The sequence below is a fragment of the Nyctibius grandis genome, chromosome 4 (genome assembly GCF_013368605.1).
Source record: "Nyctibius grandis isolate bNycGra1 chromosome 4, bNycGra1.pri, whole genome shotgun sequence".
NCBI lineage: Eukaryota > Metazoa > Chordata > Aves > Nyctibiiformes > Nyctibiidae > Nyctibius > Nyctibius grandis.
This window is the reverse complement of record NC_090661.1, coordinates 35,027,831-35,046,390: the sequence shown is the minus strand read 5'-3', so window position 1 is coordinate 35,046,390 and position 18,560 is coordinate 35,027,831. Positions and strand designations below refer to the sequence as shown.

At 40.1% G+C, this 18,560-nt stretch overlaps 1 protein-coding gene across 2 annotated transcripts in view; it reads left to right on the top strand.

Annotated features, from left to right (window-relative positions):
• Positions 1-10,766, top strand: part of GPHN (gephyrin) — a 333,104-nt gene extending 322,338 nt beyond the window's left edge. For both annotated transcript variants that reach the window (XM_068397489.1, XM_068397488.1), the window contains 6 exons: positions 173-260; positions 2,340-2,413; positions 5,079-5,143; positions 6,430-6,533; positions 7,723-7,819; positions 9,766-10,766. In XM_068397489.1, coding sequence (XP_068253590.1) covers positions 173-260; positions 2,340-2,413; positions 5,079-5,143; positions 6,430-6,533; positions 7,723-7,819; positions 9,766-9,899 — 562 coding nt within the window. In that variant the 3' untranslated portion in view covers positions 9,900-10,766. The remainder of the gene's footprint in view (positions 1-172; positions 261-2,339; positions 2,414-5,078; positions 5,144-6,429; positions 6,534-7,722; positions 7,820-9,765) is intronic.
• The last annotated feature ends 7,794 nt before the right edge of the window (positions 10,767-18,560 follow it).

Sequence of the window (18,560 nt, the reverse complement as noted above, 5' to 3'; positions counted from 1 at the left end):
GACTTGAATAGAGCAGTGTGGAGTCTTAAGAAGGAAAAGATCTTATATTATCCTAGATCTGTATCTCTTTCTTAAAATACGTGTGTGTATATATATCTGCATATGTGCACACAGACACAGTACAACTCAATAGTTCCATGCCACTAATCTGCTTGCCTGTTCTTTTCTGTAGCCCAGATGATTTACTGAATGCACTGAATGAGGGTATCAGCCGTGCTGATGTGATCATTACATCAGGAGGTGTATCTATGGGGGAAAAGGTATGCTAAATTTAAGTTTGACTTGCTATAATATATGTAAGAATTTCAAGCCAGAGTCTGTCATCAGAGCTTCTACCTTTGTATTAACGTTTATTAAAAAGGGATCTTACTTTTTTTGAGACACTTAAATGTGAATTAATTAAGAAAATAGTCTTCAATGCTATCCTCATTCCCTTTGTTCTTATTACTGTACTATAGTAGACATAGTACAACAGGGAAGATTTTAATACTTGATGTGAGTGATTTGCAAATGTGTTTTTATTTAAGGAATGATTTATGTAGTTATGATGATGAAGGTGCTTGGTTAGTAGCACATGAAGGCAACAGGCTTCTTTTTATTCTTGGAGCAGGTACAATGTAGGTAGAATAAAGCTGCTTTGAAAGTACTTCTAAAAGCAACCTGAGTATATAAATAGCTCTTTCTTACTCAGCAGATCTGTTTCCTGAATATGCCAAAGCTGTATCTGTTACAAAAATAGTTTTATCACATTTTGTGCCTGATAGTCCTACAGAGGCAATACATATGAGACTCAGTGAGCTGATATATTTGCCTTTTGAATCATTAACAGAATTGTTGATTGAGTTCCTGTTGGTAATCCCTGTGCCAAAATCATCAAAGAAAATAGGGATACACAGATGCTGGTGGGGCGTAGATGAACCTGCAGGACATTTATTAATCATGACTTATGCGAAGGAAAACTCAGATTACTTTTTGATCCCAGGCTGAATCTGTGAGTTTGGCAGGTAAAAGAAACATCTCTCCTTTTATAACTAACAGATACTAAAGACAGTGATTAGGAAATGGCAAACATGAGTGCTGTTTTTGTCACTTTTCTGAGTAGAAATCATATTGTTGGATACATCATGAAAATGGATAACTAGTTAAACCAGTGCCGATCACTTTCAATCCCATTATTGTCCTCAGTATTCCTAGGAAAATAATCAAGGACAAGTGCTGGTTTTTAGATTGGGAACGTGGCGACATAGTGCAGACACAGGAACACTAGGAAGTGACTGGACTGCTGAATGGTCTTACAGGCATTTATGCCTTCTGGCTAACTTCTCCCCAGTCTGAATTTGAGGCAACAGCATAAAGTCGATAGGCTCTATGTTCCACGGATGGTTAGCCCTCTGATACTGAGCTTTCACCAGTTTTAATGAAATAACCATGAACATCCAAAAAGTAAATAGAAAGTTAAAATGGGGTTAATGCAGTCAATAATTGAGAATTCATGCCTGGCTGAAAAAAGTTGGTGCTTTCTAAGTATTTGAACACAGAAGGAAAAAAAAAAAGAGAGAAAGATGGGAAAACGGCAAGGGAGCTTCAGATTTACTGCTTCCAAAGTCTCTCTTCACAGATGACTTGTTATGTCGTGTGTCTTTAATCTCATTAAACACAACAGACAGGATACTACATCTTTGAGCACAGCAATTTTCAATAAAGACAAACAAGTGATTCAATTTGTTTTAATAACTGGATCGATTGTGTTTATGCAAAATCATGCAACTTGAACTAATGCACAAGCCACCCACAGCTTTTCCTTTCTAGGGACTGTTAAACCGGACCACTGTGAATTAGATCATGTCCCCAAGAAATTACAATAATTACAGTATCCTGGAAAACTATGATTTCTACAGTACAGTATTGATTTCAGAAGTACTAAGAGATCTCTGACTCTACTGCTAGATAGCTTCCATGGCAAAAGTTAAATGACTTGATGATTTAAAGCCTTAACTTTGAACCATAAAGGCTTTTTTCCATCTTTGACATAGAGAATGTTTTAGTAGTAGGTATTTGTGGGGTCCTCTAAGATTCTGATGCTGCAGATGACTTTTAAGTAAATATATTACTATGTCCTTGTGGAGTCAGGTTTGGCACCTAAAATGAGTCTGTTCTTCACCTCTTCTTTTTGAAAATACTTTATTTCAAATACTGGAAATTCCCCCCTGGACTGTAGCACTTTTGGCATATGAAAAGTCTTTCAGCTTCACTTGATATTAATTAATTGCTTTGAATGCTTAGATGATGTAAGCCACTTTGATGTTACTTAATCGATTTTCTTTTTTGAATTTATGCAGGACTATCTTAAACAGGTGCTGGATATTGATCTTCACGCACAGATTCACTTTGGCAGAGTTTTTATGAAACCAGGGTAAGAAATCTTTCTACTTAGGCAGCAAAGGTGGAGGCTATATTGGGCCAGATATCCTAGATAAGTGCTTCAGTAGATTTCAGTTTTCCAAGCATACTGTAAACCACATGGTAGATATATATGTGGGGAAAAGAAGCAAAATCACTCCTATTCAGATTAGTCGTCATCTTTATGGGTGAAATTAGCTGGAACAGAGAGATTACTTTTTATCAGTAAGAGATATTTCTCTGATAACTGCTACAAATCAGGTTCAGGGATTGGGGGGAAACCAGCATGGTATAAACATGGCCACAGTCATCACTGTGATCACAGAGCTCAGATATTGACATTGTTATGAAATAACCAGGAAATCTAAGGACATTTAACTGCTGGTTTTCTTAACGAGCATGTCATTTTACTTCAAAATTTGCATAAGTCATATTCCTACAAACAAGCAATTTCTTGAGAGAGGTGGAATGACAGCTAATTTACAAAATTTTATCTAATTGGCATATTGAGCATAGTAATTTTAAGGTAAACACGATCCTTTATGTATTTAGCTTGCCTCAGAAAACTGTTTCAGCATTGCTTTCCTTTGCTGTAGCACTGCTAATTAATGAGTCTGGAAGTGTGCTTGGTAGAGAAAATAAAAACTACATGTATTGAAAATGGAGAGTTCCCTTTCACAGCGCAGCAGCAGAAAGATGTCTACAGCTCTGCCTCACTACCCATGGAGTGCAGTTTTTTGTAAGCTAGGTTGGCACGGTCCAGTAACACAAGGCCAAGTGCAGCTTTGAGGAATGATTCCCTGCAGCCCATAAATGTTGCCAGGGAGCAGAATAGAAAGTGGGTGTTTGCTCTGAAAACAGACAAATACTTTTACTGTCTCTGCATGTGGGTCTGGTGCTTGTGCTGCTACTACCACCACCTTCCTTCCATAAAAGGACCAAGTGAGCTGAAAGCATGTTTCTTCCCATGCTGGATGTAGCCCAGGCGTGGAAATTGCTCACTGCTTCTGTCATACTGCTGCAGCCAGTGTGGGGAAGTCCCAGATGCCCAGGGATCTGCACTCCAGCCTCTGCTGCTAGCCAGAATGGATAACCTGATTTAGAGAATTCAGAATATTAAATTCTGGTTCTGGCTTATCTGAAAGCGAACGTAATTCTTTCTTCTGGTGATCCCTCTGTAGACTTGTAGCAATAAACTTTTAATAACTAGCCAGAAAAGCTTTAAGAAATCTTATTTTCCCCAAACATCCATTTTCATTTTATGCCATAAGAAAGATATTTCTTACTGCTACCAAAACATTTGGCCAACTAATCTTACTGAGAATGTAAGCACTCTCATTTTCATTGGCTGTAGTGCAATAGCATATACGGTGTCTTAGTTTTTATTAATTCTGTCTTAAAACGCTTTGGATAGGAATTGTGATTACTATATTGGGAAAAATTCCCTTGAGTAAGTTCCAAGAGTAAAGCCAGAATTTGCTTCGTATGCCTGTGTTTGCTTCATGAGTGCAGAGTGATGCCTGGGATTTACCATTCCTCCACTTGATCTGAAAGTTGCAGAACTAACGTAAGGTTGTATCTTGTCTAGCAGCACTGCCAGAAGAAAGTACTGGAAGACTTTACTAATGATGGTGTTGAAATCTCACATGAGAATTCAGAGTTTCCAGTAAACATGAATTAGCAGTTAGATTTTTTTGTACCTCAGTTTGCGCACTGGTTATAAGATTTGGAGGTCTGGCACGTAGTTCCCGTTATGTTAGAGACATTTTAAAACAGAAACTTCAAACACCAACTTCCCCTGGTAAAACAGGATATGTATTTGTATCCTAGCAGATACAAAACTAGGTAGTAATGATCAAAGTGTGGCACATCTCCAAAGCTGCTGCTGGTCAGTAACTATCATCTGCTGACCAGGTGATAGTTGTTAGCTCAAGGAATTCAGCCTAATTATTGCTCCTGTGAAGTATCATTTCTAATGTTTGAAAGGATGGTATTAACATCGGGATACAGAAAATTTTTTTTGCCAGCCACGTTCTTGAGCCATCACATTACTGTCCTGTTTGTATAACTCTAATAGCCCTGATAAGAAGTCACTAAAGATCACTCAGGAGCAGCTCTGAAAGGCAGAGAGAGCTCTTTACTGATAGACCTAGGTTTTACGTGACTGCAGCTCTGCCTGCATATCTGAATTTGCTCATCTGCAGACTAGCTAGCATTTGCTGCTCTGAAATACTGCTTCGTTGTCACTGCTGCTGTAGACAATGGAGTAAGGGAAATTAGAGTTACTAATATTACAAAAAATTTGGAGAGCCTTATATGAAAAACAAATACAACTTTGTAACTGCATAATTTCAGTATTACTTCTTTGTTAGTTGGCTTCTAGCATGAAGGCAGGATTTAGATTTTTGATTACTAGTTCATCTGCTCTTAGATATTTCCTCACCAGAAGCAAAATTGCCTACTTAGAACTTCATAGCTGAATACCAAGAAAAACTAATTGTTCTGTCGTCACAAAGAGAGGATTATACTCACAGTATGGAATAAGCAGCAGGTGCTACTGAACTGCTGAGAGAAAGAGAGATCCTGTTTTGTTTTCTTTTCCAAATGTATTAAATAATAAGATAATAATGTTCAGTCCAAGTCTAGTGCAGATATTAAATAGCTTTCCTTTTCCATAGCCTACCAACAACTTTTGCAACTCTGGATATTGATGGTGTAAGAAAAATAATCTTTGCGCTCCCAGGTAAGATGTTTTGTGGATTACTTTTGTTGCTGTGCATAGATGACAGACATGAAACAGAATAGTGACATTTCACAGCACCTGTGTCTGGTGTTGGCATCCCTAAGGAAGGTACCTGTAAGGTTTTCCCAGAAATTTCCAGAAGAGATGGACTTATAGGGATATACTAAGGAGTTCGTCCTTTTTCCTGTCCTCAGAATTTCCCAGTGTACAGGCCTTATGATTTCTTCCATCCAACAATTTCCTTGGGTTTTGTAAGTGGTACTATACAGGGGTGGTGTTTTGCTACATCTCCCTTCACCTTCACAGTAAATATTCTGTGCATGGAAATCAGTGCATCCACTCTGAAGTATTGAAAATGGAGACCAAAACAGAGTGCCAAGGAGCACACAGAGTATTTTTTTTTATCCTGATGGTACCGAGGAACCAAAAGAGGGCAACCTGGCTTTACCGCCTGCTGCTGCATCACCTCAGGACATCACCAGGTTCAGCAGAAACAGCTCCCTAGGGATCTGGCTACGAATCTCTGTCCTCCTAAATCAAGAGGAATTTATTTTGTTCTTATTGCTCTGGCTTTGCATGGATTTCTGACTACACAAGGAATCCTGTTCTTGTTAAGCTGGTGGTTTTGAGATGTCTCTCTGGTGCTTTTTCTTTCTCTTGTTTTAGTTGCTGCAGTGCATTTTCTTCCAGGGGAGAGATCACTGAAGCATCTGTCTGGTCGTAGTATTTATTTTAGAACTGTCATCTAGGGAAGTCCAGATGTGTAAGACAAGTGGTGTTTGACAGACATTGGTCATACACCTCTCTTGTGAGTCAACAGAAAACATACAAATCAGTAGAATTCTCCTCAGAATTTGTACTAAAGCATTTTGCCACTCTGTTAAGGAATTGAAAATTATTTTTCCATAGGTCTTGGAAACCTTAATCATGAATCAAGAGCCCTATCAGCTAGGACCTATACCTGTGCGCAATAAACCCTGCCCCAGCTCCAGACAAATCTAGGCATAAGACAAAAAGCAACAGAGGAAAGGTGGCAAATGGTGGGGCCTGAGGAACATGGGGCAGTTCTGGTCAGAGCAGGATTTCAGCACACCATCAACCAGGGAGTGTAGCTTTCAACAGGTGTACTTGCCACATGCCACTCCAGTCTTGAATGAAATGTTTCCTGTACGTAGCATGAAAAGCTCTTTAGAGTTCAATTGGTATAAAGTGATCATGAGATCACGTTCAGCGTTTCACAGAGTAAATCAAGAGGGAGTCACCACCAACTGTTCTTTGTCCTACAGGCAACCCTGTGTCTGCTGTTGTCACCTGCAATCTCTTTGTTGTTCCTGCACTGAGGAAAATGCAGGGTATCCTGGATCCTCGGCCCACCATCATCAAAGCCAGGGTAAGAAGCTTGTCCTCTATTTAAAAATTCTCTCAAGATGTTAAAGCATCTCTTTGGGCTCTGAAAGGCTGTCTCATTTGGGGAATCTGAGCCCTAGACTAATTCTGGCAAGTAGAGGGAAGTTCACACAAACCAGGTACATTCTCAGTCTCTGTTAGTGGTGATACTCAGTCCCATAATTTCTAAGAGTTAGATGACCATCTAATGGAGCAAGATATACAGAGGCAGCCATTTGCCTATCGGGCAGGAAGGACACTTTCCTGTTCAAAAAAACCCATTTTTTTTAACCTGTGGTAAAAACTGCAGACTAATCTGGAAATACCTAAAGAGTTGGATAGTTCTGTATTAGCAATAGAAAATACAAACTTTAAAGCCTTTCAGTTCTTGAGTTATTTATATAAGTAACCCACATGACGCCCACCCCAAGCAATGTAAAACCCTTAAACTATTCATTTCAGTTATAAGAAAGCATGGATACTGTAACTGTTTAATATAGGTTCAAGGCATGTTATTATAATCTATTATTCTTCTATTTTTGATTCAAACAAATTACCAAGGAACGAATTACCTTTTAGTTTTCCTAGTGTTCTTGGCTAGGCACTTTTCTCTTACTGCTTATCCCATGCCTCTCTTTCGCCCTTCCTTAGGCATCCAGATTTTTCTTTATCTCACAGCTAAACTACTCTAAAACAGAGAGCAATTTGTAGTGACCCTCACTTTTGCATGAATTTTCCAATGTATTTCATTAAATTCCATTGCGAGCCATCCCCTGTATGTTCATTTCACAGACTGGCCATTTCCCTTTTGTTAGAGCTAGCAGGATTCTGGATGCAAATAAAATTTTTATCTTTATGCAGTGTAATCCAGAGACCAGAAACAATAAAGTTTTTTTTCCAGAGAAGTACTATCTTTAAACTCCCAGTAAAGGAACAGCTTTGGAATATTCCACTTAATGCATGTAGACTCCATCATACACTGATATTATAATACCACAGTTGTGTTTCCCTTGAATACTGCAGTCTCTGCCTTCTACAGCTTTCGATCTTGCACTAGACACAATCTGACCTCAAAATGCAAGCTTTTAAAAAGACTGTTTTTAAGGCAAAACAATTGAGCAGGTTATTCCATTATCTTAAACAGTGCAATCTGAATGTATGACATTTTCATCCTTTCTTTGCTTCTTCTACAGTTATCATGTGACGTAAAATTGGACCCCCGCCCAGAATATCATCGGTGCATACTGACTTGGCATCACCAAGAACCACTACCTTGGGCACAGAGTACAGGTTAGCACCCAGTCACACAGACTTGACACACTCACACAGGTCCTTGCCTTGGGACGTATATGTCTGAAAACAACCAAGCGTGTGCACGTTTTTTCATATAACCTTTCTTATGCAGACTGATTTGCTGACATCTTGTGCACATGCATACATGTACATTAGTATAAAATTCAGTCATGATATGACTTACCAACTTAACCATTAATGCTTCCTTTATCTAAATAACCTGCCTTTATACACAGACACACACACACTCTCTACACTTGTATGCTTGCATATGTGCACACATTCCTCTTTATAAACATCCACCCATGCTTACTTGCACTCCCAGGCACATTTGCTTACTTTTGCTCTTGTGCATGTACTAAACATAAGTTGGTGCATAGGTAGAAACAATACAAATAAAAGAAGTGTGATTCTAGCTGAACTGGAAACGTATAAGAGAGAGCAGAGGCTGTATATGTTCTCTTAAAGCAGACTAAGACTTTTATTAGTCACGTTTGCCACCTAGGGATACTGCTGGATACTCAGCAGCAGTTGAGGTAAATACTATATTTGAATACTTTTTTAGCTGTATACTGCTAGAAGACCAACTCTGCCAGTTTCTCAAGAGATTCAGGTCCTTAAACAACTAATTGTCTTTTTGCTACATCCAAATTGTTCAGTACAAAGCACTATATACAAGTCTCCACAGGGAAAACATCAGCTCAGATACATCTTACTGGTTACTCAGATAAAGTTCTTACAATTGACTCCCAAGATCACACAGCCTCCGACATATTTCCAGGTATAAGTCGAGGTATTACTTACATCTATAATGCTGTATGCACCACTTCTTTCCTTACGCAAGCAGACTGTCTGGAATGATTTCTCTTGTCAATCTGGAAGTTTGAAAACGAAGAAACTAAAGGGCATGAGTTTTTATTGTATTTTCATTTTTTGTCAGTACTACCAATATGACACTGTTTATCTTCAGGACATGCTGTGAAGCTCAATGTCCCAAAGAAACCCATTTTTTTGAGGTGGTACATGTTATGGATTTATGCAGCTGGACACCATAACAGGGTCCGACCCTAGGATCCTGCTGAAAAACGTAAAGTCCGAGTGAAGGTTTCCAATTCCGCTTTTATTAGTTCTCAGGTTGCATCTCGAGCTGGGTGCCTCTGGAGAGGGACCCCTACCCCAGATCACACTCTCCAATTATACCTGTACCAACCAGCACCCAATCCCCAAGTCCGATCACTTAATTGTCGTTGGTGGACTCTTGATTTCTTATTGGTTTTCTTTGTCGCTGGGCTGGCTGCCTTCTGAAGTTACCTCATTCTCTTGGAATTGTTTCCTTGGTCCTTATCTTCTTCATTCTGCTCGCATCTGATGGATTCAGCTAGTTCTGTGCTAGCAGCATTAGTTTTATAAAAAAATTTACTCTCCATCAACTCTTGGGGCCTAAGGCTTCAACTACTTTAGCTACTACCGCTAAGCTACTAATGCTAAATGAGACTATTCAGGGAGAAGAATACAGTTAATCAAATTTACCCTCTAACAGGATATTAAAAATATTCTAGACTCTGCTGGTTTTAGTCTTTGCATGGTCGGAATTAGGTATACAAATTGAAAAATAAGGTAATTTTGATAGAATTAGAAATTCCAACAGAAAGGCAATTTACTATGACAAGATATGAGGTACAGATAATGTGGAAGGCTGGATAGGAAAGCCATCAGCAAAGGGAATGAGAGTTTTGAGAGCCAGAGCGATGAGGGGCTGACTAATTTTCTACAAAGTTCTCTGTTTCCATCCACCTTGGAACAGCGAGAGCCCAGCTCTATGAATGAATAAGTTAGCAACATGGACATCGTCGTAAGAACAACCCTTGTTTCCCGCGTGGTGTGTTGCAGCATTTGAAACTAACTGAAAACTTAACCGAAATTTTCATCTCGCTCTCCTGTAGGGAATCAGATGAGCAGTCGTCTGATGAGTATGCGCAGTGCCAATGGACTGTTGATGCTACCTCCAAAGACAGAGCAGTATGTGGAGCTTCACAAGGGGGAGGTGGTGGATGTCATGGTCATTGGAAGGCTATGATGTCACCAGCAAGAGCGAAGCTTTGATGCATGTCCACATATCATTGACTGTATCCTGTAATATGCAACGGCACAGCTAGTTTTTCTGATTTGGATAAAAGTTGATCAGTATAGTCAACATCTTGAATTATATTTCAAATGGAATTTAAATAAATACCTTTTAAAAAAAACTTTAAAACAAATCTTAACAAAGAAATTTATTCTGATTATATCAAAGCAACTTTTTCCTTTCCTTGCAATTGCTTTGTGTGTTCAATGCTAGTTCTGATAGCGGTAGCTTTTAGTAGACAGCAGTAGGTGCCTGCAGAACTTGTGTTTTTTCTCATCTTTAAGATACAACTACTTATGCTCTTAAAACAAGGCTGTCTGCTTATTTATACTAGCGTAGACAACACTTGGATTTCCCTTATTAGTATGCTTCATAACCGCTTCACAGAGAGCTTCTGCTTGTTCTTTATCTTGTATCTCGTGTTGATGTGCACAGTGCCAAAAGCAGAGTGGCTGCACTGGGAACCCAATGAAGCCCCGAGGTTTTCTCGCCTCGCTGCGCATTCAGGGATCTCTTGTCCTGGCAGCCACCCAGCTCAGTACTCTTGGGCAGTAACTGGATACCTTTTATTTCAACAAACAAAAAACTTGCTTCCTTAAGTGCTGACAGCCTTTTTAACCAATACATTTAAAAATGTACAGAACTAAAAATTAAAAAAATCAGACTGATCTTGTACAGATATTAGTGTTACCAGCATTCGTGTGGAAATTAAATGAGCAAAGAAATAAAACTAATGTTAAACAACTCTGTACCATAACATTTTCTGTAATGATATTGAAACTTAAATGAATAAAAAAAATCCTCAATCATTATTTAAAATTTCACCTGTTTAGCCTTGTTGTTTGAACCAAAACAGTGGTGGTTTAAGAGGGTATTTGGGGTGGGGGAAGAGGACAGGAAGGAAGGGAAAATAGCGTATGGAATCTAGGGCCTTCCCTCATATACAGTATCACAAGTGAACTGAAAATACACAGTGAGCTCGCTCTCTCTCTCATCTCCCAAGGGACAAAATGGAAGCAGCATTTGGGGGGTTTTACAATTGGACTAGTCAAAGCTAGAGAATGCTTTTTTTTCCCCATCTAAATTGCATAGCAGTTCCAAACAGCCCTTGTGCTGCACTGTGTGGAATTTGATAAGAGCATGGATACTTTTTTTTTCCATGAGATTTTCTTTTTGATACTGGGACTATTCAGCCCTCACCAGATTATGTATTTTGGCAATTTCACTTGCTGCTTGGAGTTCATCGGTAAAATGCTATCCCATCAACTCCATTCATGAAGCCAGAACATTTGTCTATAGTATTTTTTTGAAGTCAGACAGGGAGGACACAGCAAACTGCATTAAGTCCTAACTGCCACAGAGGACCAGAGCTGTAGTTCTGTGATAACCGCAGAGGGTATCCCTGAGGCTGGTTTTAAAACCAAACTCATTGTTTGCTGTGCAACAGCCTGATTACTCCCTGCATAGGCCATTGCAAAGGTTGAAGGCAGGTGGGCGTACACCATGTTCAAAGGCACTCCACGGGCTGATCTTTGAGAAAAATAGTAACACAACTTGCTGATCATAGTTCTTTGTTCTGGACTACATGTCCACATTTGATCTCTCTATGTAGCAGCAGGATGGTACCAAATTAAAAGTAATGAATGCCTGTATTTACTGTACCAATATTGTAAACCACAGAAGAAGGAAGAGAGGAGAGTTAACTCATCTCTGAGAAATCATGTAGAACACTGCCTTTTATAATCCAAAGTATTATTATATAGTAAGGAGTTATTACAGGCACCGCATCTAATGAAAATTGGTAATTTATAAAGGACACCAGTAGCAACAACCTGGGGGAAGATTGTTCATGCAATTGGAGATGCTAGACAGAGATAAAAGGGAGATGTGAGGAAACCTAGCCAGAAATATCTTGAGTCTGGTTTACATTAAAACCATTACTCAAAACAAATGTGGCAGAGACGAGTTGGCACAATGCTGTGTATAATGCAGGGCTCTGTTTAAACCATATCTTGGTATCATAACACTTAACTACCGCTGTAACAAATAAAGCATTTAGAGGTTAATCAAGATAATTTTTCCAAATCACTGATAATATAAACTGCTTTAGCCACCCTACTATCTTTTGTAATCCACTATGCCCAGTGTTCAAAGTTTTGTGCAAGAAAATAAGCTTTGCAGTTTCCGAGAGAGACACTCACAGCCCAGCCTTTGTTAACACTGAAAGCCATGGCAATATGTTGGAGAGGTAACTCTTGGAGCAGTATTATAAATCATTATTACAACTATGTCTCAATCAAGCCTAAAAATCTGAAGAATTTGCCTTGGTTGTTGTAATGTAAATAGATATGTGATATAAATAGATAAATTCAAATCACTTTTTTAATGTTCCCAACTCACGGTTTCAGGGAAGGTTGGAAGCTCTAAAAAGAAATCAAGGACAAACGGCTCGTTAAGTATGTGGTTACTTTGGTTCAAGGACTGAGACTTGCAAATGGAAACATTTTAAGGAATATTTTCACTATGTTTGCTTCTCTAGATAATGTTTTAACACAATCAAAATAGTAACTTACTTAACAACAAGAAGCAATGCCAGCAATGACTGAAGATAAGGTTGGTATTCCAACATGTGTAGTTTTCTTTTTACAGTGTTTTCTTCAGCACCTATACATGGGAATGATCATACGTGGTGGGCCTTCTGAGACCCATTCATCCAGCTGGGATAATCCTACAGGGACCTACAAATCATACAGCAACTTTTGTATCTTGGCTAGCTGGTACCAAAACCTTGATTGTACGCCTGGATATGAAACAACATTCAAAAATTGGCTGTATTCAATCAGATAAATAGAAGAATAGACTGGCCTCTTCCAAATACTAATCTCAAGACTTGAATTACAGAAATTACAATGTTAATTCTATCTTGATAATAAAATATGCTAAACGTGAAATGTCTTTGATCTGTAGGTAGTTATTACAGATCTGTATGACTCTGGAGATTACTAATTAACATGGAATCTGTAGCCTTTTTGATTCTTGAGCTGAAGGGTTGCATTTAAAACATATTACAACATGGATACTGCTTAAGGACAATTTGCAACTGGAATCACCCAGCAGATTCTGTCTTTGTCCTCCCCAGCTTGCCGCTCTGCACCAAGTGCTAAAGGTTGTCTTCTTTGACATGTCTCAGTCCAGAAGACGTGCTGCTTGCCTCATGCCCAGTAAAGATGATCTTCAGGCCACAGGCAGTCTGCACATACCCTGCAGTGACCACAGAAGTGCCCAGTATAGTGACTGGATCCACCTTTTCCTTCCTGTTGCCTTGGTTCCAAGTCTATCAGTGTCGGGATGGCATGTGCCAGCCTCGTTGCCTTGGTATGGCAGCAGTGTTCAGGGCCTGCCTCGAGTCATGCTCAGGAAAGCTCTTCAGGCTGACACCTCTGCCAGCACTTGCAAGGCAGGAGCTATGTCTGAGACCTGAGACCTTAGTGGGACATCTTGTTTTGGAAAGCAGATGCCAGTCTAAGATGGCCCAGTACTTCCTATGGCCCTCTGGTATGTCCTAATGCTCAGCTTCTCAAAAATAGCACCATCACTTGAACTGTTTGTGAGGTTTTGTGTTAAATAAGAAAAAATATACGTTAGATCAAAACAAAAGAAACACACCACAGTTTTGTTTTCTTACATGATAACTGCACTGAGGTGTTTTCAGGTACCTGTATTTGCAGTTGACAGAGAGAAGACAAGCAAAGTAAGGGCCAGATAGCAAAAAGCCATAAGTATTAGTTAATCCTGAAGACACATCTCTCAGGAAGTGCATAAAGATTCATCAGCAATCAAGTTCCATAGTTGTTTTAAAGGCAGTCTCCTCCTTGGATACATTTATTTGGTATATTTGGATACATAGCTTTGTACTTCCCCTGAGGAACTGGGTGGGAGAGTGTGAGGACATCACATAAGGAGTCAGAGCCCAACTCAGGCTACATTACCAAGCAGTAGGTTGGGCTGACATGTAATGATCCTTATGCTCTTCCTCTTACCTGACAGGAAACTAAGAATAAGAAGGAAAAGGGTAGATGTTGAAATGCTCAAGCACAAAATTTGCCAAAAATTTTATTTTTCCTTAGCTGGAAAATTGAAACTAGTTTTTAATATCAGAAAAAGACATGAAAATTGTCTGTCATTTATGCTGACACTTTCCAAACATTTCTAATAGACTTTTATCCCAAATAAATTCAAGAATATATTCCCAACCTAATATTTCTTTTGAGAGGTTATTTTACACATTTCCCAAAAATCCCAGGTAAGAAACTCTTTGCTTAAATGCTTTATATCTATGGTAGTCTCCTTCCAGAAGCTAGTTAAAGTCAGCTGGCGTTACTCCCATGAAAAAGCTGATTTTTAGCACTACAGGTTAGACAGGGAAGGGCATTTATGCATGTAGTCAAAGAAAGCAGAGACATTACTAAGAGAGGGGAACAAAAGGGTGGTCAAAGTCATAACTATTGATGAAGAAAAAGGATTTGCGGTGGGGAGAACAACTGCAGCAGCTGTTGATTGTTAAAGCAGCAATCTGTTGAATATAGTTTCCCATAGCAGTATTTGGTCTGTACATTGCAATTAAGTGCCTTTACCTCACAGTGAAGAACATGATCTCTAATAACTGTCACTGCCAAATGGTCTGGCAACCCCCTCGCCTTCGTAAAGCCAGCCGGTCTCAAAAGACAAAACGTGGCATTTGCATCCCTTCAGCATGATACTGTCAGCAGCGGAAATTCTCTGTTTACTCAGAATGAAAAAATCCACATTGTTGTTCCTTCTGTGTTTTCTTTTATGGAATTTTTTTGTACTTTTTGTTTCAAACTGGGCTTTTGTTTTCTAGTAAGTATATCCCAGCCTCCACCTGGAAAGGTGAGTCCCTGTGCTGGATTTAAACTCAGCATTGAAATGCAGACATTTCTCAGCTAATTCATGGGGAGGAAAAGCCTGTGGGTTTTGCAAATGTTACAGCCTCATGATGTGCTGCCAGTTGCATGTTTTCTGAAAGTGCTTAGTGACTCATATTCAGCATTAGATTAAGACGTGCTCTGTGTGTTTGTGCCATATTGCACACAAGCTGACAAAGCTCTTGGAATATAAAGCCTTCAAAAGGCGCTGCACAGATGCTCCGTAGCTCTCTAGTTGTCAGACTGGTCTGGCTGGGATTACTTGCTCCATCCCAGTGCTGTACAGTGACATCCAGCACACTCTGTCCCTCTGCAAGGACTTCTGCATTTGCATGGGCACAATTTGGGTTTAAAAATACAGGCAGACAATTTAATTTTTGCAGAGTTAATTCACAGGCAAAACCGAAACCTGATTGTACACCAGTAACTCCACAGATAATCTGAACATACCAGAGAAAGCAAATGCACTGGCATGATCTTGACAACCAGGGATTCAAAAGTAGAAGTAACTTCAAGAAAAGTGTAAGAGAAGATGGAAGGTAACTATATATATATATATATGTATATCTCTGTGCAAAAACTACCTTAGAAACAACAGCAGGGTAAGAAAGATCTCAAAACCCTGATTTACTCCTTTTGTAGGTGCAGAACACAGCCAGACTGAGAGCCATATTCAGATGCATTTGCTTCCATTGAAAAAAAAGAAGTCATAGTGCAATACTGACATGTTACCAGCCACTGGCACACAAAAAAACTGTTCCACTGGACTGGTAAGAAAACTTACAAAGCAGCTTTTGTCGGTACTTGACATTCTCCTCATGTGGATTTTATTGTGGCCCAAGATGGTCTGAAAGGATGCTATTAGCAAACAGAAATCAGAAAGATCAGCAGGACAAACGAGAGTTAGCACATCAAGGATGTAAAGCTTTTAAAAAACATTAACACATTATTACCTGTCTGACAAGAGCATTTCCTAACCAGGATGTTCATCTGTTGTGGCAAAGTAACCAGTGACTTCATCATTTTGAACTGTTGTGCTGTTTGAAGCACTAAGGGGCGACTCAATTCTGCACCGATGTGCAGACCAGACATTGGGCCAGGAGAAGCCAACATGGATGTTTGCAGACACAAGTTCCTACACTGGCAATGGCTGGTACCAGCAGGAGAAGGCAGCTTCTGTGGGACTACTCAAGAAACTGCTGAGAAGGAGACAACACAATGCCAGAAACTTCCCTGCACTGTGTGGCCTGTGCGCTTCTAGATAAATTTATTTTAAAAAATCTCACCCTTGCAAAAAATGTGGCCAAGAGCTCACATCTCAGGAAGAAAGAGTATAAATGCATGGCAAGTAGGTAATGAGCTATCTATCTTCCAAATACTCCCCCAGCACGCACAGTGTTTGTGGCAAGAAGCCCCACACTTTCACAGTGTGAAGCAGCATCTCCTCTGTTCTGTGCTGAATCTGCCACCTCCTAGTTCTGTTTGATGACTCTTAGGCTTTTGCGTTGAAGCAGACAAACAGAGGTCACTCTCACTTTGCCACCTATAGTTTTATAGATGGCTGTCATCTGGATTAAGAGTCCTAATCTACGCAGTCTGCCCTTTGTGGTCATGTTCCATCTCCAAGAGTCCATGAATTGAATCATCCCTGTTGCTCCTCTTTGCACCCTGTTCAGTTTTACTATATTCTTTCTGAGACAAGAAAACCAGAACGGTACACAATATTAAAAGGCATCACTATCTCATATAACCACAAAATGATGACTTCCGTTTGTTCTCTACTTCCTAATAGTTAAATTTTTTTCTTCAGTGCTTCTGACCAATGTGTTTTTACAGATCTTAAAATACAGATAACCTTAAAGTCTCATTTTTTATTGGTAGTAGTTAACCTAAAAACAGTAATTATAATGACAGTTAATAAAATGTTTTCCTCATACACATCATTTTACTTTTATCTGTGTTGAATTTCCTCAGCTGTTTTAACTCACTTCCACTTAATTTTGAGCAATCCATCTGCAGTTCTTGGTCCTGGTAAATGAGTATGTTCTGTTAATTTACTTGCCTTTAATTTTATCTGAGGCTGCATTGATTACTTCAGCTGAGAATCTGTTCTACACTGTGTGAAAAGACCTGCTTTGGTGCCTTGACAGCTATGCTATAATATTGACACTTTACCTTATTATGCCTGATCTTTTCTTGGGCCTTATTGCCAGCTGGATTGCCCACTGATGCTGACAGGCTCTTCGTCTGTGCTCTTGTTTTGGGACACTGTTGCATTACTTTGGAGAACAGCCAGCTGACTTAATAAATCACACCTAAGGCAAGACTGCCCTCGTGCATACATGGAGAAGCTGCAGTGAAAAAAATTAGGCTTAATATTTTCCTATAGCTTTCTTGTATTTGGATGAGGTTGCTGGAACAGGCATGTTCATGGTGAAGACTGGTGGGCAATCTCTTGGGATGTGGCTCTGCAGAGCCCCCCGGTAGATGCAGGTGCTGTACTCGGGGGAATTAGCTCACAGAAACGTGCAGCTGAGTGAACTGAAGCCAATTCTGATAACAGCCGGTTGTTTGTGGCGTACTATGCCTTTCTGCAAGCACAGCCTGTCGGGGCTTTTGTGTCAGCGCTAGGTAGCTATTCATCACTAAAGGTACTGAATAATGAAAATAAAAATGGCCTGAGAGCTACTTATCTGCCAGTCTTTCAGGAGGAGAGAGGTACACATGCAGATGCAACGGTACTTGAAGCCATCTAAATAAAAGAGAATTAGTTGGCACTGTACATCCATGGCTGACTTTCTGTAATTTATTCCCTACTGGCCAAATCCAATCAATTTGCCCAACGTGCTATGAAAAGCCAGAGAACAGAGTAGAAGACAGGATTTAATACGCTCTTGGCAGCCTGCGTTGCTGAGGAGTCATGCTGCTGCCTTCTCCATTAGCTGGAGTTTTTCTAAGAGGTGGTGGCTAGGGTTAGATTAAAACAAAAATATAACAAAAATAACAGTCCTTTGTTTGGCGGAGTGATAAAAAGCGCACACACACAAAGGAGCACAGAGGGGACAGCAGGTGGGAGAACCCGAGTAACACCCTGCCCCAGCTACTCCCAGGCCCATCACAGGAGCGATCAGCCCATCAAAGGTCCATCACCACAAACCCAGAGGAGCACAGGGGCACTATGGCAAGCGGGAACCCAAGTTAAGGACTCATAGGGACACCCTGGCTGGGCCTCTCCCAGGGCTGTCGCAGGAGCACCTCAGCCCCTGTCCAGCTGTGAAACGCATCAACATGAGGCAATGGGAGGGCTCTCACAATCACCTTTCAGACTATGGGAGGTTACTGCCTGGGGGTGAGGGACACATTATGGGATGCAGGGGAAGAGCATTTCAGCATTGCACAAGATTTATGAGATGTTTAGGAAAGGAATCAAAAGTGGTAAAAGGGATGGGTGTAGGGGATTCGGGGAGGAACAGATGTAGGAAAACAGAGGGGGAAAAGGGATAAAAAGGGCCAGTCAAGTATAAACAGGTACGCTTGTCTGGCCATGCCCTGTGCCCTTCCTGATCACCACAGTCTGCCCTGTCTTATTAAATGTCATTTCTAACTCTTTTCCTGGGTGAGGAAAAGGCAAGACTGTGGGAGGAGCTAGCTACTGGGGGACCAGGGG